The sequence below is a fragment of the Hypomesus transpacificus genome, chromosome 15, assembly GCF_021917145.1.
Source record: "Hypomesus transpacificus isolate Combined female chromosome 15, fHypTra1, whole genome shotgun sequence".
In the NCBI taxonomy this organism is placed as follows: Eukaryota; Metazoa; Chordata; class Actinopteri; order Osmeriformes; family Osmeridae; genus Hypomesus; species Hypomesus transpacificus.
Genome location: NC_061074.1, coordinates 1,257,440 through 1,281,371, shown reverse-complemented (window position 1 = coordinate 1,281,371; position 23,932 = coordinate 1,257,440). Strand labels below are relative to the sequence as shown.

Sequence of the window (23,932 nt, the reverse complement as noted above, 5' to 3'; positions counted from 1 at the left end):
AAAGAGAGAGAGAGAGATAAAGAGAGAGAGAGAGAGAGAGAGAGAGAGAGAGAGAGAGAGAGAGAGCGAGAGAGAGAGAGAGAGAGAGAGAGAGAGAGAGAGAGAGAGAGAGAGAGAGAGATCTCCTATAAACGTGCCCATTAACTTTCCAGGTTCGATTAACAGGTGTCAAGTGTTAATAATCAGTCGCTGAATTACAATTGATCAGGCGCTGCGCTTCGGCTTTAGCTCAGCCAGTCCAAAAGTCTTTGTTCTCTTCTGCTCTCCTCACCTCTTCCTCCCCATCTTCCCTCTGCTATCCTCCCCTCTCCCCTCCTCACCTTGCTTACCATCCTCTCATTTCCTCCGCTCACCTTCCCTCTCCTCTCATCTCGCTCCCCATGCACTTCAGTCAGAGACAGTAATCAGATGTGATCAGGCCAGGCCAGCCAGACACCACTGAAAGACGAGGGTTGACAGCTTGTTTAAGGAGCAGCTACCCAGGGTTCATCAACCCACCAGGTGTCTGCCTCACTGTGTGGACTGAGAAGCTGCTGCTAAAGACACACACACAAACACACACCCACACACACACACACACCCACACACTAAGACACACACACACACACACACACCTACACACGCACTAGGACACACACCATACACACACACAGTAGGACACACACCATACACTTCTATCACTGCCAATACAATTTTAATGCAAGTTTCCCAGACTTGGATACTATATATATTTTAAAAACTGCAGAGCTCCTCTTCCACTAGCTGCCAGACCACTTGTGGCTAAGTCATTTGTGATGGAAGTGTGTGAAAACTAGATGCTCCGTCTGTTCTAACCTCAATCCCCCACCCTGCATTGACTTCTCCATTCCACTATCTGTGGATTTAATTACATGTCAACATACATCCCCTTGTCACCTTGGCTCGGTTCTTCATCCCCGCACGTCTCATCCCCATGTCAGTCTCTCACCACAGGGCACGTGCCGCGCTTGCAGTCTCTCCTCCGGTCTCTCTAAGCTCATCGATGTTCATTTTCTAAGCCTCGGTCTGGCATGCGAAGGCGTTTCATTCTACCTCTTCTCACAGGGATGAGCAGGTGACCTCCCGCCCGCGGCTGACAGATGTGAGAGAGGGATCGGACATCTCCGTGTCTCAGAGGTTGAGGAGGAGAGGGGGGGCGTGGGGAAGGAGGAAGAGCGGAGGCCGGGGAAGGAGGGGACGGGGGGGGTGGGGGTGGGAGGGGGGCGGAGCGGAGAGGAGCATTGATCTCTATGCCTCCTTCACAGCGGGCATGTGAGGCTTGAAGTGTGACGCAAGTCACAGGCTATATTTGGATGCATTATTCCGGAACAAAAAAAAAGAAGCGTCTGTTTTCACGCTCGCGCCCTGATGCATGTGGACAGGAATGTCTGACCCAGGGGGTCTGGCTGACCCTGTGGATGATGGGACAGGTGAGCAGACACACAGCCAGGGCAGGCCGGAGCAGGTCCCCAGAGGGCAGGACCAGTCCCCTGCTGTTCTAATGATGATCATATTAAGCCCAGTGACTGTCCACCAGTCTCCCTGCAGCTCATGTGCACAGTTATGACCTGAGAGACGAGAGTAGAACTGCCTTCCAGGATGCTACACCTTTGTGTGTGTCGACAAGCGGCGGTGGTATGCTGGCCAAGTGCTTGGCTGGCTTCTTTTTTTTGTTTACTTTCTGAACTGGTGGTTTGGTCCCGGCAGTGTGCGACGAACACAGAGGTTGGAAAGGAAAATGTCAGGAAGCTGAGGGGGAACCGTGCTGTAATCAGAGAGAAAGGTCAGTGCAGCAGGGAGCAACCAGGTGAGCCAATGGGGTTCAGTAAGTATTGTTCCACAGTAGAGTGGAAAATCATTTTTCCATGCCTGCACTGAGACCTGAAGATCCGATTGGTGTTCGCCCTCCAGTTCAGATGTGTTGACACACAAACTGTGGTGTGAAGTCATTTACGTCCGGAAGCTACTTTTTCTGAGAGGCTGGGAGAAGGTTGAAGACCGACAAGACACTCCCAAGTCTACCTCATTACGACAGAGGAGGACAGGACTTAGTTTGGTATAAGACATTTGTCTGGCTCGAAGTGAATTATGCATTATTCATGGGAAGTCCATTTTCTTCATCAACCACAACTATCACCTTGTCAACATCACCTTCAAAGCATAGTTTCATTTGGTGATTTATTCATGTATTAAAAATAGAAGCTGAGGATATTTATCAGAAAGAAATTCCAAGGACATATCGTGTGCATGTGTGCGTCAGTCTAGTCAGTGCAATGATAAGAAGTAAGACATGTTGATACCTAAACACACACACAAACACAAACACACACACACACATGCCTCTGAAGTTCCTTTATTTTCAGATGTGAAACAAAGGTCCTTATATGTTTAGGCAACAGTTGAAATAATAATATAATAATATTTGTGTATTTCTGACATAAGTACATCAACCAAGAAAGAAATGAAAAAAATAGACCAAGAGCACACCAACAGCACACACCAAACATACACATTCATATGCATTCTCTATGAATTATGAATGGTCTGTCATCACACACTACGCTCACTGTGAGCAGGGTTTCATCCAGTCCCACAGAAAAGGAACCCAAGTGACTCACTGCTCCACCTCAAGGATGATCAGTGTAAGACAGTTGGCCGACCCCAGTCTCCATCACTTCCAACACCTATATGATCCATGGTTGGTTTACAAGGCATGCGTGCCATCAGTCGATACGCAAATGAACCTGACGAACTGAAGACTTTTAGTCTTAAGAGGGGTAGTCAAGTGATTCTAATGTTCATTTAGGATGTTTTTTGCTTTTGCAGTTGTTGAGATTTCACAGTGTTTGTGTTGCATGTCAGTGTCAAACAGTGATCCCAAAATCACACACAGGCTAGGCTTAGGTCAAATTTGATCAGAGATTCTTTTTAAAAGTCAATCTCCAATCTCTTTCTCTCTGCAGAGTCTTAGGGATTAGGGATCTGAAGCCAGGAGGGACTGTCACACACACACACACACACACACACACACACACACACACACACACACACACACACACACACACACAGGGCTTTCCATAACTAATGCAGTGATAAGGGCATTGTGTGGATGTAAGATCAGTGCAGGACTTAGAACCTCTGAAGTTTGTTTGGAGGTTCACCTCCTGTTGGGTCTCAGCGGCGAGGCCCGGGCCACAGCTTCTGAAGGAGCACACAGGGCTTTCCTTTTCATCTGCCAGAGTACCAACAAAGCGTAAATTGAACTTGCCAAAAGGTCTCTCAGCAAGGTATTGGTCTGACTCTCAGTGAGATTAACATCAATATTCTGGGAGGACAGTGATAAAGGATGGGCTCTGGATTACCATGGTCTTTTTTTAAGGACAGGCCAGTATTCCGTTTTGGCAATTCACTCCAAATCTCACCTTCCCATCAACAGCAACAGCCCCCTTCTCTGGGCAGGCGCCGTCAGTTCTGAGAATCCCAGAAGATTACTCAGGGAAACACTCAACACTTTCCTTTGTGTCTAGGAAGAATCTGGTGGACTGGTGGAACAATTTAGGATTTCTATCAGATCATCGCTAAACAGGGAGTGGACCAACACCAAGTGTTGTGGGAATCGTCCCTCTCCACTGGACTGTCAGGTTAGGTTCTGGAATTGTACGTATTAGACAACCAGCTGACTGGAGAGAGAGTGAACGTACACCTCAACAAGAAACATGGCTGTAAAGTTCCCTTAACTCCTGTCTCCCACCCCCCGAAGCGATCTGCCTCCACACCCTTCCCCGTGCCAGCTGGACCCACTGCACTCCACTGAACTCCATCACTTTTACTCTACTCACATGCACATGATGTTGGGTTTAGATGACAAAGTGCAAGAACATGTCTGTTATTTTGGGAAACAACAGAAGATTACTCTATTTCAGGTTTCACAGCTACTTTTTCAGTTACTGTACATTTTACAGCCTACATCTTATGATCTCCCTCCATGTATCCATCCAGACAAACAGTCAGAGACACACATACTCGCACACACAAGCTAGCACTATTTTTTCTGCCCCTCATTCTCCAACAAATTAAGTTACAGCTCTGTGCCTATTTATTTATCTACCAATCTATTTCCAGCTGTTGTTGTGTCATCATTTCAACTACACTACCTACTCCAAACACAGCCTCACTCTGTTCACCAGGCCCTCTTCCCATCTCTCTAGTCATCTAATATCTGTTCTTTCTTTCTATTCTATTTCATTTTAAGTCTTCAAATGACATATGACCTTGGGTATTGTTAAGTCTATCTAAACAAAACATTGTGCTCTTTTTCTTGGTAACAGTTTAATGCTGCTGAGATCATCTCTGAATGTTGGACTCTGATGACACCAAGTGGTATTGTATGGACAGCACCGTCTGCACATTCTGGCATCCTGCACTCACTCATGGCTCTACCTCTGTGTGTGTGTGTGTGTGTGTGTGTGTGTGTGTGTGAGTGTGTGTGTGCTCGCTCTCTCTCCCCACAGCCTTCCTTAGCAACAGGGGCCTTACATCCACAAAAAGGCTACAGCAGCAGACCGTCTGGTTCTTCGTCTCCAACCCCAACCCCAACCCCCACCCCCACCCCACCTGTGTGGAATGAAAATCTATCTCCTGGGATCCGACGAGCTGTTCTCCATAGGCGGGTCCAAGCAGTCCTCTCCCCTGAGAACACCATCTGATTTCTCTGGAAAATGTACCTGCATGAGAAGAGCTTAGCTGAAGCTCAGACATGAGGAGGAGGCCGTGGAGCAGGCCTGGGACATCTCCTCCACTTACCCAGGCAGTTTCATTATGACAGGGATGTAAATCATAGGACGGCTTCATGGGCCAATCAACTGTGAGGGATGAGTGTGGATCTGGGCCAAGTGTCCTGTGGGTCAAACCATCAAGGACGAGCTTGATCTTGAGAATCCTCTCCTCTGGGAAATCGATGCACATCACCTATCTTAACCCCTCACTGTCCCTCCGCTCTGGAGCCGTTCTCTTTTCTTCCTCGATGAAATACCTGCTCCCTGGACTTCCTGGATCAGCGCAGAGACTGGAGAGAGGGGAACGTCTGGGTGAGTAATGCATGGTCTGTTCTGCGTATACGTCTGGCAGGAGTGTTACCACATGCATTCGTTATGTAAGGAACACATGAATGCCGACCCAGATCCGGGCTCGCGTGTGATGTCATCTGCTGCCGTCCAGCCTGAGAATGAATGTGTACAGTTCCTGGTCCATTTCACACGTGTTTCTCTCCGCACATGTACTCAATAACCCCCCCCCCCCCCCCGGCTCCCCATGGTACCTAGGCCCTTGCTTCTGAAAGGAGGGGGCAGCATTGGAGAGAGGGTGGAAAGAAAGGCAAGCGAGGGGGGAACTGATCAGAGAGCCATGTTGGCACGGCTTCTATCAGACCTGAAGAGAGCTGGTGGTGGGCGGGAACAAGGACCCAGCGGAAGCCATCTGGAACAGGAACAGAGTGGTATTGTATGCCGACCACCACCGCCTCGATGGAGGAAACGGGCCATGCCGGTGGGGAGGCCTGGATTCGGGCCCCACAGGCCCCAAGCAGTGATGCGCTCCCAGAACTGGGTCAGACACAAGCTGCCAGACCCAGGACAGGAGTACCCTCTCCAAGCTTCAAGACTCACTGGCTGGAGCGAGGTTCACTGACCACAGACATCACAGCCAGCCCGAACAACAACACTGAGATGGGAAACATAAGGAGGAACACAAACTGTGACCCCTACAAGGACTGGAAATGTCTTCCCATCTGTCTGTTGTGATCTGTTTATGCACTGACAGCCCTGAAGAGGGTCTGTTGGGAGTGATTTCTTCAGCTGTCATGTGACCGATGAATGGAAGTATGGAGGTTTTTGATTGGGATGGAGGTTTGGCTTGAGAGGTGGAGGGCTGTAATGGACATATGGTCTTAGGGTCTGGGTTTAAGATCCATTCGCCAGAGCATTCTCAGATTGTTGACACAAGCTGCCATTTCTGCAAGGCACTAAAAGCAAGTCATATCCCATGATCTTAAAAGTGATGGGGACATTTCTAAATGCCTGTCCTTTATACATGTTATGTCAATGGGTTTAATATCTGAATGAGAACACGACGTTCTCTCACTGAGGAGAGTAGGTTTGGTAGGTTGCCAGAAGGGGGCACTTTTCCCATTCAGCTGGAAACGTCCTCCTTCCTCTCAGCATCCATTTTGCTCTCGCTTCCCTGCAGTTCTGAGAAGCAAAATGATAGCCAACTGCAACAGCAGTCTGCAAAAGAGCACCTTCTGAATGATGTGGGAATCGAACAGCAAAATGGCTGTCAGAAATCACTGGTGTGAGAGAGGAGTGAGTGAGAACAACACAGTAGGGAGAAAAAATATCTTGCAGGGGCCTGTGGAATGCAAGGAATGGAAAAATAAAAGCTTCTATTAAACCTGGACAGAGTTACGGTATTGAAGAACTATAACCTGAACCACAACATGCATACTCCGTCAATGGCATTTAGTCTCTGCATGATGGACAGGGAGTTTACCAAAAAAACAAAATAATCACACATTAGTCTTGGTAAATAGTTTATATGTGATTGTTTCTTTATCTTTGCAAATACTGTATAGAAAACACATGGTAACATTTCCAAACATTTAAAGCAAGTCTGAGCCTTGAGACAGACATGACACAGTAATCTACAGCTTTATAAACATTCTCCTCATTCTGGCACTTCCGCCCTTCAGCGTGAAATTCACCTACACACAGACACACACATACGAACACACACACACACACACCCCCCCACACACACACATCCCGTTCTATGGGACTATATTCACAGTAGGCTTTAAAACACTGTTTCTGTTTGATGTTCTTGTTGTTTTATTTAAAACATCTATCAACATTGATGCTGAAATATTTGGAAAGTGATACATTTGTATTTACATAAGCTTATTGAATGAATTTCAAATACAATGTATATATTTATATAAATTGTATATATGTAGCCTACTGACCAGAGCCATCTTAAATTCTGCCTCAGCCCCAGACCACGACCAGTCCCTTTGAGAGTCTTCAGTCCATTTAGGACAGTGTGATAAAAAAAGGGGGAGGGTGGAGTTCTTGTGGGGTAGCATTTGGCCCTGAACGACCCTGTGGTCCCTCCAAGGCAGCAGGGAAGGGGAGCTGGCTGAATTTGCCCCTAGATTCACTCACCAGGCCTGAACACAGAATCATTCTCTTCAGGTGCCATGACAGAAACCTGTCCTTGCCATTGCAGAGCCATCAGAAATGTATCGTTAAACGTCAAAGTCTGCAGTTTCTAAAAAGGTGTCGGGAGCCTGAAGCCTGGTAGACCTGTCGTTTATTCCGAAAAGGCTACCAGGCTTCAGTCGTGTACTTGGACACCTGTGTTTGTGGTCCTCAAGCCTCTGTCTCTGATATTAACATACACTTTTCATTTGAAAATCTAACTTGGCACTTGGTCACAGTATTTTCAATCTTAAAAAGCCTCAAAAGGCATCAGAATGGGATCTTACTTGACTGTCACGAGGAGTTTCTAGTTTGATTATTTTTGCTATGACAGGTCTTGTTCCATCTGTACCTCTCTGATACATATGCACGGATATGTGCACACATACACAGTCATGCACGCATGCACACACACATACATGCCAACTCACACTTGCGCAAACACACACGTTTGAGAAAGGCTTGTGAGACCAGCCTGGTCACAGAGGGGGCACATAACTGATGTGGCTAACCCCCTCTTGGTGTGTTCATATAGGGACGGAATGGGATCCATATGGGGGCCAAAGCACATATATATCCATGAACCAAGCTCCATCTGCACCAAGCTGTTTACACACCAAAATTTGAGTCAAAGCTTTCTTAAAAAAAAAAAATAACACACACAAAAAAAACATATTCAACACTTAACAGTGCCATGCACTGGGGGCCTACGCACAATGAATGAGACAGACAGCAGCATAGAATGGGGTGTAACTTTCTTAGCTGTAATCCAATCTCTTCTAGGCAGGTTTGTAGGTGCTTCTGTTGCCAGACATGTTTTCAAGGGCCATTTTCAAAGAGGCAGTGTTTAACATCCCTTCCACATTAGGTCTGTAGTTGCTCCTTTGTCCTCCTGATTTCTTTATGTATATATATATATATATATATGTATTTTTTTACTACATCATGGTCGTCCTGTCGTTGGCGTTGGTCTGTGTAGGTAAGATGGTGGTGTTCCGTGTTGGTACCAGAAAGGCCCCCAGCCTGCACCTCGCTAGCGGGGACCCGGTGAGCCTCCCCACCGCTCAACCGTCGTCCGGGGTGGAATCATCCGGGGTGGAGTCCTCGGCAAACTCGTCGGAGGAGCTGCTCTTGTGGATGCGGCCGTCGCTGCGCATGCTGTGGAAGGTCTTGCGGAATGCCTCCATCATGGAATGGGCCAGCTTCTTGGCCTCCAGCTTGCTCTCGCACACCACGGCGTGGCAGTCCATCTGGAAGGTCAGGTCGTCGTTGATCTCCCGGTAGATCCAGGCAAACACGTTGGGGCTCACGTTGTGGTCGGCGGTGCAGTAGGCGATTCGCGCCACCTGGTAGGTATCCATGGTGATGGAGGCCTCGCCGCGGCCATCCAGGTGGTGGAGCCGTACCTGGAAAGGGCGGATCTCCAGGAGGGAGTCGGCAGGGAGGAGGCCCTCTGTGGAGCGGGCCTGGCAGTCCCACAGGCCCTCCACGGCCCGTTCTGTGCAACCCGACAAGAACTGGGTCCCAGAGATGGTCACCTTGCCCAGGTAAGTCACCTGGAACAAACAGAGAACACAGACATTCTTAGGCACTGTTACAGTCGACCGTACGATAATGAACGCCGTACGTTTGCTCTCAAAACGAAACAAAAACAGCTCGACATGTTGTGTAAACACTGGGGGCCTCGTGTGTGTTTGTGCGTGTATTATTTCCTACACAGCACAGGCCGAGGCTGCAATGAAACACTGCAGCATACCATAGTAATGACACGCTGCATACCAGCAGGCACAGGCGAGGTACAGCCATACTTTTAACTATGGAGGCACAGAGAGGGGGAGAGGAAAGACAAGAGGACGAGAAGGAGGAGAGCGGAGGAGGGAAGAGAAGAATGAGCGAGTAGGCGGTAAAGGGGTTTGTAGGGAGGGGAGGCCGGTCAAGGTTGACCTGTGAGAGTTCCCCCAAAGGGTGCACTTTATGACAGAGGAGGAGCCAGCAGTGTAAAGTGTTGTGTCTGTTTTCTTTGTCGTTCCAGTCTGTGTTTACAGGGGGCGGGGGAGGACTCTGTTTGTATTTAGTATTGGTAGGCTATCAAACAACTGGGAAGAGTATTTGCGGGACATGGTTGGACGAAGACGTGGACAGCAGGAGAAAGTACTGGGAGTCTTCTTCTCCGAGATTTTCGTGAAGGACAACAAGGCCTAAATCGAAGACACTCTCTTTTTCTTTCAGTCGGTTTTATTGAGTGAATTCCGTCGGCTTCCTGGAGCTAGAGAGACACGGAGAACAAACAGTCAGCATGTCCACTGCGGGGAAACTCTTCACCAGGGAGAACAGACTCACATCTCATCTCTACTGTAGGCCTGAACCTAGTGGAGAGCATTGCAGAAGGACAACAAAGTGCTAAAGAGAACAAGGGGACAGAGTGACTAGAGAGAGTATAGCAATGACCGGAAACCGACCGCATCCTCATGCAGGTTTTTTCATCACGAGACCACAAAGTTATCAGAGCCATCATCCTCAACTTACAATACTTGTCACGGCCATGCCCCAGTGTCCCTGGTGGTTTCCCTTGTGTTTCCCTAGTGTGTTACCTGCCTCCCTGGTGTGTCCTTGTCATTCTCTGTGTGTCTGTGGTGGGCATGCCCTCCCCCCCCCCTTCCCTCCCTCTTTCTGCGGGAGTAGTCTGTGTTTGCGTTTTCATTTAGATGTTCCCAGGTTTTCCAGTCTACATGACCATGTACATTTGTTTAGCTTTTGTATGAGAATAATGAATACTTATATCTTAGCTAACACACAATCCAAAAAGCTTCCTAGTGGGGTTGAAAGAGGTATCAGGCTAAGGTCTGTGCACAAGAAAAGGGAGCCTTTGGCAGGAGGTTGAATTTGGAGAGGACAACTGGAATTCTAGAGACCTCCTGTGACCAACGAGACCTTGGCCTAGCCCTCTAGACACACAAACACACGGCACCTGGGGAGTGTTTGGAGTTTAGCGAGAGGAACAGAGGCTGCTTTTCTTCCTCGGTGGTTCCCTGCGATCCCTGGTCCTCCACAGGCTCCCTCACCCCTCCGGTCCCACACAGTATTTCCATCCTCAAAGCCTGTCATTGACGTTTGCTTTCGACTTTGCGACCTCGCACAGACTAAACATGTGTGCTCTGGATGCCTGAGGGGTTGGGGCCAGCAATCACTGCGTCAAAGTGCTAGTTCTCACAACACAGAACAACTCGGACTCCAACCTTTCTAAGGAGAGCAGTGTGTGTTCATGTGTGAGTTATACATGCATATGTGTGTGTGTTTTCAAATGCTTAAACCAACAGACAGGCTCCTGACATGCTACAGTGAGGTCATGAGGGCACAGAGGGGCTCTGTCCAGCAGGGTTAGTATAGCTTCACACATGCAGCAAAAAAGGTGTCAGTGCCTATCATGTGGTGTTTGGAATCTATTTCGTCGACTGATCTGGGACATTCTGGTACTTAACATGACAAAGTCTGTGTTGTCAAACATAAAGGTTGGTATTCACCGTGCTGGTAGTTGTTTGAGAGAGGATAAAAGAGAGAGCGAGAGAGGATGAGAGAGAAAGCAAGAGAGAGAGAAGGAGGGAAAGGATGCAAACTATTCCTTTTTGTCTTTTTAAGTGTGACCTTTGGGACTGGAGCAGATGAAATGAATGGCCTGGAGAGTGGAGGATTGACTTTGTCTTCTGGGAACGGAGATGGCTGGAGCAGATGGAGAGATACACAGCCTCCATTTACATTTGATCTGTCTCATTCTCTTTCTAACCACCACCCCCCCCCCCCCCCCACTGCTTCCCCTCACTTCCTCAAGTAAAAGAAAAATGAGGGGCTGCTCTTTCTCTCACACACACACACACACACACATACACACACGCACATACACACACACTCACACACAGTACAGCATACCTAGCCTGGTGTCGCCAAACCAATTTGCTAATGTGTGAGATCGTCTATGTCTTTAATTTCCAAGGGGCGTTATCAACAGGTACAGACCAAAATGTCTCTGGTTGTAACTGGATGGATATCCCCTCATGTTGGATAAACGGTTGTGATTGGCCCGGCACTTTCCATGCTAGAAGGAAATCTGTTTGAATGGGAGGGTGGCCAGACATATCTGCCAGCGCAAATAAAACATGAGCTGGCAGATTGGTCTGATTCTCAGGCTGCAGTGAGCCAGTTCTGGAGGGAGAATCTAACAGGCAAACAGCAACAAAGGTAAGGAAGAGTCCCCTCTCATCACCTCCTCTATCCTTCAGACAGAGACACATTTACAGAGCAGACAGACACTGACGTGGTCAAATTCCTCAGAGACTTTGTGGTGGATCCATTAGAGGCATCCCTCACTGGCCTCAGCCCATGGGGTGGTGGGGGGGGGGGGGGGAGGAGAGCACAGGTACAGTGCAAATGCAAAGCGAACAGGCACAAGGCCTTAGGAGTTCACAAGAAAACACACAGGCACAGCTAAGAAAGCATGGTTAAACACTAACATGTGTGGGCACAATTATAAGCACTAGGACCATGGGGAATTCTCTTTCAGCACATCCCCCTGTAGTATGTCTCCCGCTCCAACACAAACACACATGTAGATTCTTGCGCAAACACACATTTCTTGCTGCAAAAAACATTCATCGCTTTTTGACAAAGACTCACACAGTTTTCTGTGAGAATAACCTTCAATGTTGAAATGTCCATCCCCCGTATTGACTAAGAATCTTATCTCTGCATTTGGCATGAGAACCCACACAACCACAAAGGCAGTTTGGAGACAGTCATTTGTTTCCAAACGAGCACACACACACAACTCCTAGACACCCCCACTTGTAATGAACAAAACATGCAGAGACCGTTATAAGAAAAGAGAGATAGACATGTTAACGAAAGAATAGCACAGCACCCATACAAATCCTATAGAAAAAAAAACTACACTTTGTTGTTTTGTTTCAGTAATGTGAAACTCTACTGAAAACAGAAAGAGAACAAAAAAAAGAGCGAGAGGGAAACAGTAAATGAAAGAAATGCAGCACAGAAAGAAAGAAAGGTGTTGAAGGCAGCCCCAAGTGGACTTCCTATCAAAGACAGCCAGTCAGAGGGAAGTCCTGCTTGCAGATGCACATCAGTGCAGAAGCAAAGAGTTAACCCAAAACAGGCTCTCGCCTAGTCTCTGTTCAAGCCAGCACACACACGAGCACGCACGCACACGCTCATTGAGGGACAGACGCTCTAATCAGTAAACCTCACGTCAGAATACTAAATGTTACCCTCACCCTGTGACCAGAGAGTTCAGTCTCTGACAGGCCCCAGTGTCTGTGGGACAGAGAGGGACTGGAGCCTTGTCCAGATGGTTATGAGATCACTGTTCTCCAAAACAACAGAATCATACCTTCAACCCCAGGGCCTGTCTGAGAATGTCCTGTCAAATCTGTAGATACAAGACTCCAGGGAAGGTGACTTTGGAAACATCTAGAAGAACTATGAACAAAGGGGAAGACTGGACATGATACAATTAATAATTCTCACGTAACCTATTTGGATACAAAAATAATTGGGTTAAATCCTTTAAGACCAACTCAGGTTGGGTTCTCAGTTGTTTGGTAATTCATTAAAAGCCTTAGAGATTAAACACTTCATGAAGGTTGTTCAATTCTGGTATTAAGAGGAAGTCTTATTATGTCTTATGTCAGTTTTCCCAACAATTTGGTGTAAATCAAGGTTATCTTCTATCTCCAACACTTCTATTTATGTTGAATCAGTATTTTAAATGAAAGCTTCTAGCTTAGGAGTTGATTATCACATTGTGGGATTCCAAACATATGTGCATCGTTTATAAATGCTCAAAGTTTATATTGTTTCTTTAAAAAAAAATGTCTACACTATTGGAAAAAGTCTATCAATGTCAATAATAAATTGAATTCTGTTTGTGTTATATGAGAAAAGACAACTGATAAATGTACCCTGGCGCACAATTATGAGCAAGTTCAAGTGGAGCCAGAGTTCAACCTCCAGTGGAAGAGAGATTAGACTACATGGTGGGAGCGTCTTTCCCAGCTGCTGTGGGTGACATGTGGGCGGGACGTCAGTCTGAGTGCAGAGGGTGAGGCTGACGTCACTCTAAGCACAGAGGGTGAGGCTGACGTCATTCTGAGCACAGAGGGTGAGGCTGACGTCACTCTGAGCACAGAGGGTGAGGCTGACGTCACTCTGAGCACAGAGGGTGAGGCTGACGTCTCTGAGCACAGAGGGTTAGGCTGACGTCACTGAGCACAGAGGGTGAGGCTGTCACGCTGAGAAGCAGAGATGGCACCAGAGTGCCCCGGCTGCACACAGCAGCCGCCATCTTGACCTCCACACTCGGTCACTATGGTAACATTTTGCCGCTCTCTGCTCTCTGGCGGGTCATTATATAATCAAGGAGATGCAGAACAGAGCTATGGCCATTAGCTCCACTATGGGGATCAGCCCCTACCAACACAAATGCACACACACACTCAGCTTGGTTTATCTATCTTAGTGGGGGCCAAACATTCACTTCCATTCAAAAGTGTGTTGTCATCTCTAACAACTAACCCTTCATGTTCCCTAACCCTAATTTTAACCCTAATTTGAACCTTAACACTAAAACCCATAGACCCCCCTGAAAAAAGCATTTGAAGGTATGGGGTCAAAAGGGCCTCGCAAGGTCAAATGTTTAACGGTTCACTAGGGAGGGTACTTAGTCCCCACAAGGGTAGTTAAACAAGAACACACACACACCTCTATTTCTCCACTTCACATGGGGTGTTTATAGTTTCTTTGTGCAGGTAGACAGTGTTCTTTATCAGACCTGGAAAAAGCGAATGGGAAATTAAAGGCCTGGAGGAGGACTGAATAATTACTCACGGAACACAGCATGGCTTCCACCTAAAGATCACAGCAATACACACATGACATGAAGCCGTTCCACATTTAGGTGACTGACTGGGGCCCTCACAAGCAGACAGTTGGATAATGCAGGGTTCTCTCTAGGCCCCAGGGTGAAACTATGGTCTGTGGACTCCAGGATACAAAGCATCCTCTGACAGAAGGGTGGGGAGAGGTGGCCTCTCATCTCAGTGTGCTTTGCCAGAGTAGCCTATAGATCAGGCTGGGGATCGGGGAGTGTGTATGTGTGTGTGTGTGTGTGTTTGGGGGGGGGGGGGGGGGGGGGCTGAGGGAATCAGGGTACTGAAGCATGTAATCCATCACTCTCCATTCCCCACCGCTCAATGTGAGCACCAGGAATATATATAAGACTTGTCCAGTTGTGCCAGTGCAAAGGGAGACCTGAGACAGGCACTCACACAACCGCTGCCTAGCAGCCTCAGGCTTGGCCAGCTCTCCTAGGAGAGAGAAGAAAAAACACACATTCTGTACCACCACCCCCCCCCCACACACACACACACACACACACTCCACTAATTGAGCTGTAAATATTCAAATCCCCAACCCCCAATATAAGTCTTATTTCTGCTGCTCTGGAAATTGCTACAGAAAATGGAAGGCTAGAGAATCAGAGAGAGAGTGATTAAGGGGGGGGGGGGGGGGAACCCTCTTCTTTCTAGCCCAAAGATTCGATAAATAGATGTAGTGGTATCCATGGCAACGTAGCTAAGATCTCTCCTTTGAAGAAGGTGTCTGAGGTGGTTGTGGAGGAGAGGCAGGGTGTGGGGTGTGTGCAGATTGAGCCATTCACAATGGACAGGGAGCCACGACAAACTTGCCCTCCCCACAGCAGTTTTGGAGTAATCCCAGCATATGTACCTACACCCATAGCATGTCTTTCTCCTCAGACCACATCTCAGTCTCTTCCTCTCAGCCTCTCCCCCAGACCAGCCCGAGCAGTCCTTTCCTCTAGCCCTCCTCCGCCGGCCCACAATCCAGTCTCCTCTCCCGCTGCAGCCAAACCCAGCGCAGCCTGTCTTCTGCTTTCCTACTCCAGCTCAGACAGCTCAGAGAACAGTTCAGTGTCCCCCCCCCCCCCCCGCCCAAGCCAGTCCACAGCTCCTTCACTCCTGCCAGTGACTCATAAAGACAGGCTGATTGGGTTTCAGGACTATTTCACAGGTGTGCTGGAACTGCTGCTCCTGTCGCCTTCCAGATGGGACTTCTGTTCTCCTCGTTAGACGGTCACATGCTCTGTGCTACTACCCCTGATCAAAACAGAAGCATCCATTACCTACTAAAAACACTTTCAAATAGTCGGATGAGAGTGAAAACAAAAACGTTTCAATAAAAATAAACTTTTCGCCACAAGGTTTCATATTTGTATGAGCATTCCAGAGCAACAGATCCAACACGTTGTGTCAGCTGCTATGAAGAGACATCCCACACACTCCTCTGGTGCACCTCCACTGCATGCAGCCCTCTGCACCGTGTTTACATGCAGCTCCATCTTAATCTCTTCCTTCCATGATGAGATTAAAGATCATCCTGAATATAAAGCTCTATATGCATGCTCCTCCTCGTGAAGGATGGGTTTATCATTCTATAGTTTGGCTTCTATTCTTCATCTATTAATTCCAACTTTACCACTGTTCTGTACGAGGAACCCTAGGCACATCTTTCTAAGTAGATCCATGGATATGCATGTGATGGTCATGGCATGAAAAGGGAATGCATTTGATTCATGTCATCACCAGTCAAATGAATCAACAAATGTTATGATGAATGAAATACATGACTAAATCCAGAAACATGCATGGAATCCTAAACGGCATGTATTTTATTGGCGAAAAGGCAACCTGCCCAAGTCACAAAGTAGACCATTTATTTGGGTTATTTAATCTACATGTAAACAGGTACCCATAAAAACGTATAAATGTGAGACCGTGTAAACACATGGTTCAGAAGCTCTATTTATAATGAATTGATTCCAAATGACTAAATATTGTACTAACTTTCTACTACATGGCTTAGTGGTATTTTACCCTCCTGGCTTCCATACACAGATGCAAGTATAAATACACACACAGAAGTGTTAATAGTGTAATAATAGCATGAGTTTCTCTTGCTATTTTAGTCCGTAGGCATGTTTGTTTGAGTTTTAACACAGAGAGCATACTGTGAGTCAGACAGCTCAGAGGATAAACAACTAAGTTAGACAGTTATCAGAACCAGAGAGGAAAACAAACACACATCAGGCACGCACAAACACACACACACACAGAAACACACACACACGATAACACTCTGCAAGCCAGGGATCCAAGAGTCATATGATGTTCAAACAAGCTCATTGTACAGCCTAGTATAGCTAGGAACAAAATGGCTCCAGTTATAAAAGTAAAGCATGTGGCTAATATCTCCTATTACACATTACCTTCCACAGGGTGAACTCTGGATGGTACTGCATGGTTCTGTACCTGGTACTCTGGATGGTACTGCATGTGTGGTTCTGTACCGGGTACTCTGGATGGTACTGCATGTGTGGTTCTGTACCGGGTACTCTGGATGGTACTGCATGTGTGGTTCTGTACCGGGTACTCTGGATGGTACTGCATGTGTGGTTCTGTACCTTGTACCCGGCGTGTGTCCGGTTCTTCATGAGTGGGGTGGTGGAACACAGCTCTATTGCCTCTGGCTCGTGGAATATCACCGTGGGCAACGGCTCCTTCCTCAGAGTCAACACGTTGAGCTTAGTCTTCAGCATGGTCTGGAAGTGCTGAGGAGAGAAGAAAACAGTCAATGCTGCTGGTGGGCTCGGTGTGGCCTGTTCATACACTATTAATGACATGCATGGAACATTGAGACAAATACACTGCAGATGTATTCAAGAGTATGAGTTCTTAGTTAAATGTACTGAAAACATGGGAACAGGGTGTGACACATTCTATATTAAGCTACTATATGATAGGAGTACATAAACCCCACAAAACTGCTTTTACTGTAAACATCCAAGTTTTCCTGATACTGATAGACCTTTCTGGATGACAATTCTGCTCAACTGGGGATGGGGGGAGGTTAGTCATACAGATTAAGAGCCCTATTTGCCCACACAATTTCAACACTGCAGTGGGCAAATGGTAAATGAATTCCCCTGTGTGTCATCAGAGCTGTAGTTGACACTGAGGGTTAGAGCGGCTACAGATGGTCAACAGGGGACTCAAAATAAAGTGTAATCGAACAAAATTTTAAATTAAATTTTAAATTTAAAAATGCCTATTCTGTTACCCAGGAAGACTTTACATACACATCATCCAATTAGTTCTTCATTATATTACAACCCAAAGAAAAGGCGGGACTGCATCCATCATGTGTACGGCAGCAGCAAGTCGGAGGCCCCGGCTCGGCTGAGACTAAAACTCCCACCGAGGGTTCTGCCCAGCAGAGGTTGTGAGAGTCAGAGAGTTTCATTAGCTGCTCGGTTTCGTCTTGGCTATTTCAAGGAAACCCAGAAATTCCTCCGCACCACCTCGGAGGCCCAGAGAGAACATGTGGTTCTGCTCGGCCTCACGAAACCACGGCTGCAGATCCCAGTCTGGGCCTGTTTTGACGGAGCCTTCACACGCAGAAGAGAGAACCGTCTCCATCTGCTCGGCACATTGGTGCAGCCAGCAGGCTGACAAGCCCTGTACACAGCATGTCCAAACATACTGTGCTACTCACACTAAAAGTTGAATAGGACGTGTTGATTGGGGATCTAGATGTTTATTTATGTATTTATTATAAAATATACATATGAATAATCTTAATGATGATAATAATAAAACGCCTAAATTTCAAGGCATGTTCTATAAAAATAAAAAGACGAACTGTGTCAAAGGCAAAGCCCGAACCACATGCTTTTCCAGGACTTCTTAGGAAGTTGCAAGAAGGTATAGTTATTTTTAGTTATAGAAAGTAACATTTCTGAAGGTAATGACATGAGGGTCTGGAAAAGGATCATGAAGTGAGGCATCACATTTTATATCACATTTTTCAGAATAATCTTTTCATCCTTCAGCTTTAGAATTGTATTTTGTAAGTGTCTCTTGGGTGCCAATGTTTTAGGTTCTTGAATATGAATCACCACCTACAGTATCCATGGCAGCCAGAGACAGCAAAACTGGTTTGAAGTCATCATTGGATTCTGAGAGTGACTTGCATTATCACTAATCCATCACATCCTGACAGGTGAGCTCAGCTACGATAACAGGTGCTCATCCCTGTGCCATGCTGACCCTGCCTCCATGTCTGACACTGCCCCCCCGGCCTGCGCTGCTCTGGGAGCGCCACCACCTCCGGTTCCCCTCCGGTTCCTCTCCGGTTCTTTCACCACTAGGAACTCCACCCTGCTGCCTCCACCTCACCAAAACAATATTCTGCTGTGTCTCAGCAGCACTACTCTTAATGCCCATGAGACAACACAAACTAACTGAAGCTGTAAGCCACAGAACTTTTCCTGGATATCTGTGGTTTAACCATCTGAAGAGGGGAGAACCGATGACGCCCTAAACAAAGGAATATGCATTTGTGGTTGAATGGTGTTCTTACAAACAGGGGTAGATGGGAAGAGAGCAGAAGGGGAAACAAGAAGAAAGAAGTGAGAAGAGATAAAGAAGAGGGGAGAAGAAAGGGAAGTTGTGAGGGGTTGTGAAACTAAAGCCACGTGTGTAAACGCTCACTGACCTCCGCGTCAGCACTTTACGGCTTCCTGACAGCGGCCCACATTCCTGTGGTGGTGGGGGGGGCTCAGACCCCCTCCCGGAGAGTGGGGAGGTGAGGGGGGGGGGGGGGGGCTCGCCAAGGCTCAACAGAATAACACAGGAATTCTATTCATAATATTTTTACTGTATTTAAGTTTTTATTTCTTTGGCATAAGAAACAGTCTCATCAAGTTACTGTTGTTATGACTTCTATTTCTAACTAACCCCTAGCGAGGAAAGTTCTTACCCAACAGAGGTGAGGGCTTGGGGTGGGGGATGATGGGGGAACTCAAAAGCACTGAGTTATTTGAGATTTGTATTTTCACAGCAAGATGCTGTTCATTAACAGCAGAAAGATGAAACCTTTGTTAATCTCACAAATTGTGGCACACACACACACACACGTGTGCAGGGAGCGGAAGAACACGCACACGCATTCCAGACCGTCCACCTAGAGGAATGTTCGTCTGCTTTTTCCCCATCCTGCCGCTGTGTCCTCAGGGGGACCAGAAGCTGTGGGCACCCGGAGCCAAAGGCCATGTGCTTGGACATAGGCAGGAGAACAATCTGTTCTGCATGTTGTTGTAGGGAACTCAAGCACAGGGAAAATCGGCCATTTCCACACAGAAAGGCCCGGAAGAGCCCTCTTGAGCACCGAACAGTGCCCCATGCAGGAATCGAACTCAGGACATTGTTGCTGTGCCACATAGCTGTGCTACATGGCACACTATGCCCTGGACAGTCTGGTCCTCATTTAGATCATTCATCAACGTCCTGACATGCTTTATCAAAAGCAACAGCCCTTTATTAGAGATTATATATTTTCTTGAGTTTCCTATAAGCCCTAGTTAGGCATTAGTTGTTCCTTTCATAAAGTCATAAAAAACTAGAGTATGGCATCATTTTAAAAACAAATTAAGAAATATATTTCTGAAGGCTCACAGTCTACCTCTTGGTATGTTTATTTGTTCATTTAACCCTTGTGCTCCCTTCGGGGTAACAATGATCCGAAGGTTCACAACGACCCGTCGTTGTACTGCGACAACTTTACCCAATACAAAAACAAATAAAAAGCATTTTCTTTTAACCTTCGCGTGAGACCGTCCGACGGTTAAAAGAGAATGCTTCACTTTATTTTTGTATGAGGTAAAGTTGTCGCAACACGTTGGGCGTCACAATGACCCGAAGATAACACAAGGGTTAAATAATTGATTTCTAAAATGCTATAGCTAATTAGCTTATGTACTGTACAGTTAGCTATAGCACCTGTCGCTTGTCCAAAGATTGCTATTTGGTTGGGTTAGGCTAGGCTAATAAGCAGGTTTGTCAAAATACTTCATTTGAAATAGCTGCCAAAATAAATACTGAATTAAACTAAAATATGTTGCAACCTTAAAGCCTCCAGCAGTAAGGAGTTTTAACAGAGCGCAGATTGGATTAACACTTCCAGCCCCCATGGAGTCTGGCTGAGTTTAACCACACTAACACATCACACTGCAGTCTGCCCCATCCACAAACTGGATTTCCCCCCAGCGTATTAGATTGAAACATGCAAGCCCCTAAAGAAATCACTGACCCCCACACACACACACACACAGATGAAAGGATGAGTCTGCACATATCCAGATGTGTGCTAGCTGGCGTGTTGGTGGAGGAAGACCCTACATCTGGCAAGACAGTGGGGCATCTTCGACAGCCTTGTCACAGACTGTTCTCAGCCCCTATCTAGCCAGCATCTCCTAAGATTTTTGTTCAGACCCACACACGCACACACATTTTGGCTCCATCTGGGGCCATTGCTAACAGGTTGCAGGCACACTCTGCCATTGGTGGGTCCACAACTACAGCTCAGACCCCCCTGCAGCCCTACATGGTACAATCCAGCCACGGCACACTGGTCCTGACGGCCTGTGTGTTAACGGGCTCATCTTCCGATGCAGGGACAATGTACAAGTGGAACCATAGAGAATTCTGTGGGAGAGGCTGTGCCCTGTTTGGTGGTGATAGGGTTGATGCTGTGCATTCAGAAATATTCGGGATTAACTCAATTGGGAGGTAGCCTTTTGCATGGAGGGAGGGGGGAGACAGAGAGAGAGAGAGAGAGAGAGAGAGAGAGAGAGAGAGAGAGAGAGAGAGAGATCATGTTGCATGCAAAAAGTATACAGAAGAATCCACCTGGTGCTGCTAGCTAGTTCTTCCCTATGGTTCCAGGAGCCCTCTGATAAGCAGAGCCACCGGCCACCACAACCCCAGACAGATCCTCTAGCAGGCTGTCAGGCTGCAGTCAGGACTCGGTCTTCGTTTACTTAGCTACATGGTCCTAAAGTACACAGAACGACAAGTTTGAGAATGCTGAGAGACTGTCTAAGGGGAACATGGACATAAAAGGAAGTGCGTGTCTGTCATCTGAATTGCGTGAATGGTGAAAATAAACCCTGCCTGATGCTAGGAGGAAGAAGCAGCTCCAACAGAGCTGACTCTACAGCTGTGGTCTGAAAACAGAACAATACTGCATCCCACATCCAGTTGTTGCAACATTAGTGGCTCTTCTTAAACACCATCTTAAGATAGCCATTGGTAAGAAAACCACAGCATGCAAGGTAGGCTATAAGATGCATGCAAGGTAGGCTATAAGATGCAAACTTCTGTTTTGGGGGGCAATCGAACCCCTCTTGGCTACTGTCAGCCATATAGCAGTCGTCTTACCACCTTTTGTAGGCACTTGTGTTTACAACTTCCCATTTCTCTTCTATTCCTACTTCAACATTAGATTAAAATGCAGCAAGACATCCTGTGTTCCCATAGCAACAGAGGAGAGGACAAGAAGAATATCATGGTAACGGCGCAAAAACAACCTACAGTAAACACATCTTAAACAGGGAAGAACTCAAAAAATTTCACATTGCACAATCAAGGTTCAAGATAACACTACAGTCAAGAAGATGCAACACTCATTATTGCCATGGTTACAGAGCAGGAAGTGACAGATAATCCCCATGGTTACGGTACAGAATTTCACAGTCCCGGAGGAGCCATCTACAGTGTTATGTTATCCCCAGTGGTTAAATTGACCCTAGTTTGGGATTTCTGGGTCCATACAGCTAAATATAAGAAAGTTATGGGGTAGACACAAGCCTCCAAACCATGCAGGTCATGTGACATGGGGCATTACTGCACAGTGAGCTGGAACAACTCTATTAGCATGTGATAAATGGCTCTCTCTGTGAACTGTACCTTTTTTCCCCAGGGATAGAACTGTTCACAGGGCCAAGAACTGAGGCCAGAGGGCAGACCCTCCTACAGAACACACGACATTACTCTTCTGTGTGAAAACCAGAACTAGAATTAGGAACCACATTCTAAACTTACTGCTGAGGCAGACTATAGACAGCGTTGCCTTTTTTAACCCACAGACAAAACAACTGTCGTTACTCATTGGGCAGGGTGGTCAAGTTGACCAAAATATGTAAACTGTGTTTTTTTGCGGAATTGAGATTACAGCAATTGTCCAAGATCTCATCTCAAATGAACTTCAAGGTATGCTAAATATGTAGGGCCTACATATAACAAAAGACCCAAGCATTATGTATAATACGATTAAATCTTCCTGATGCCTGAACCAGTGCTCAGTGAGAGGTATTGTGCAAGTCCCTTTGGCAAGCGGTCTACCCCACATCTGGAGACCATTACGCGAGAGGAGACGTAAAGCCAGCCTCGGCGGACGGCTTCCCTCTCACCCCTGGAGATCAAAATACGTGTCATTAATAAAAATACTTTTTCACTATTGCCAAATAAATCAAATAATTTAATTATAAAGTTATTTTTAAGCATGTGGTGCAGTTTCTGGGTGTGTTTTTTGGGGTCATGGGTCTATTTTCATGTTGACACACTTGGGTAAATAGGAGCCCCGGAATGCACAAACTACATGTGAATGTGTGAATACATGTGAAATTGACAGAGAATATGCCCTCATTTTGAGCGAATAATATGGAATACTGTACTGTCTATCATGCTATTTACACATATGTGCGTCTTCGAAGAATATGATAACTGGAGACCATACAGCTGGCGTCTCAGGCAGTATTAAACTGACACCTACATTTGCCGAACGTGTAACTTATGAAACATTGTGTACAACGTTGCGCTGGTTGGGTAATGGGCATTGTCGTGGGAGGGAGGGGTCCTGGAATCAGCAGACAGAAGGTAACATGGGACGCTGGGATCGAAATCCAACAACAATCCTTATCGTCTCGGTACTGATCACTACAACTATAAACTCTATGATCAAATGTGGCCTAAATGTAGGCTAAGAACTGATCAATGTTGACCATATCAGTACAGAACAGTCTGTATTCAGCTGCTAGATGTACATAACGCTTTCAAGCTCATTGACCATGCATAGCGTCCACCCAGCTTCAGCACGATGGATCGAGCGCAAAACCTGGCATACACAGCTGTGCATGGTGGGGATAAATTCATACCTGCAATCGCTCTGTCGCGGGCTGCCACATGTTAGAATCACAGATTTCCGTCTCCACAATAGCTTGTTCGTCTCTGTGTAGTCCAAATCACATCTGCTTGGCGTTGCCGCTTGCCTCTCTTTTGCAGTCTATAGAAAACAGACCGTGAATTCCAATGGTGTGGACGACGTAGCTCCGCCTGTGCGTAGAAACAAGAAACCTGAAGAGGGCGGTAGCAAGCCCAATATTTCCAGTCTGAGCAGCTTGCAAGTGCAGAATATGAGAGGAGTATTGACTTCAGGCTACTTCAAAGTCTCGCTGATTATGTTATGAATCTAGCCATATTCAGCCAATGAAAGCTGAAGGTCTGCCCTCGTAGTTTTGATCTTTGATCTTCACTGTTTTAATGTCAAACTACATGTATCTTGTTGATCTATAGAAGCCATTCAGAGAACTGAGACCCAGAATTTGCTACTGGTCGGATATGTGTGTGAGTGTTGGTGTGGCATGTAGAGATACCTCCGCTAGTCTGTATTTACAGATA

At 46.6% G+C, this 23,932-nt stretch overlaps 1 protein-coding gene across 2 annotated transcripts; it reads right to left on the bottom strand.

Moving 5' to 3' along the window:
- Positions 1 to 6,601: 6,601 nt before the first annotated feature.
- pid1 (phosphotyrosine interaction domain containing 1) lies at positions 6,602 to 23,563 on the bottom strand. Of its 2 annotated transcripts, XM_047036504.1 has the most exons (4): positions 23,410 to 23,563; positions 16,805 to 16,965; positions 16,624 to 16,766; positions 6,602 to 8,827 (listed from the first exon to the last, which is right to left on the bottom strand). In XM_047036504.1, exons 1-4 carry the CDS (start codon positions 23,437 to 23,439, stop codon positions 8,358 to 8,360), a joined length of 804 nt encoding a protein of 267 aa, XP_046892460.1. In that variant the 5' UTR covers positions 23,440 to 23,563; the 3' UTR covers positions 6,602 to 8,357. The 2 variants fall into 2 exon arrangements, with proteins under 2 accessions (XP_046892460.1, XP_046892461.1); XM_047036505.1 differs by lacking the exon at positions 16,624 to 16,766 and having other exon boundaries at positions 16,819 to 16,965.
- Positions 23,564 to 23,932: the final 369 nt, after the last annotated feature.

What these genes read in the sequence shown, in the direction of transcription:
- pid1 (XM_047036504.1), bottom strand. Translation starts at nt 23,439, where the DNA reads ATGTGGCAGCCCGCGACAGAGCGATTGCAG. An exon ending in CCGCGACAGAGCGATTGCAG is followed by an intron (nt 16,966 to 23,409) that starts GTATGAATTTAT and finishes TTCTCTCCTCAG; the next exon opens with CACTTCCAGACCATGCTGAA. An exon ending in CAGAGTTCACCCTGTGGAAG is followed by an intron (nt 8,828 to 16,623) that starts GTAATGTGTAAT and finishes TGTTTGTTCCAG; the next exon opens with GTGACTTACCTGGGCAAGGT.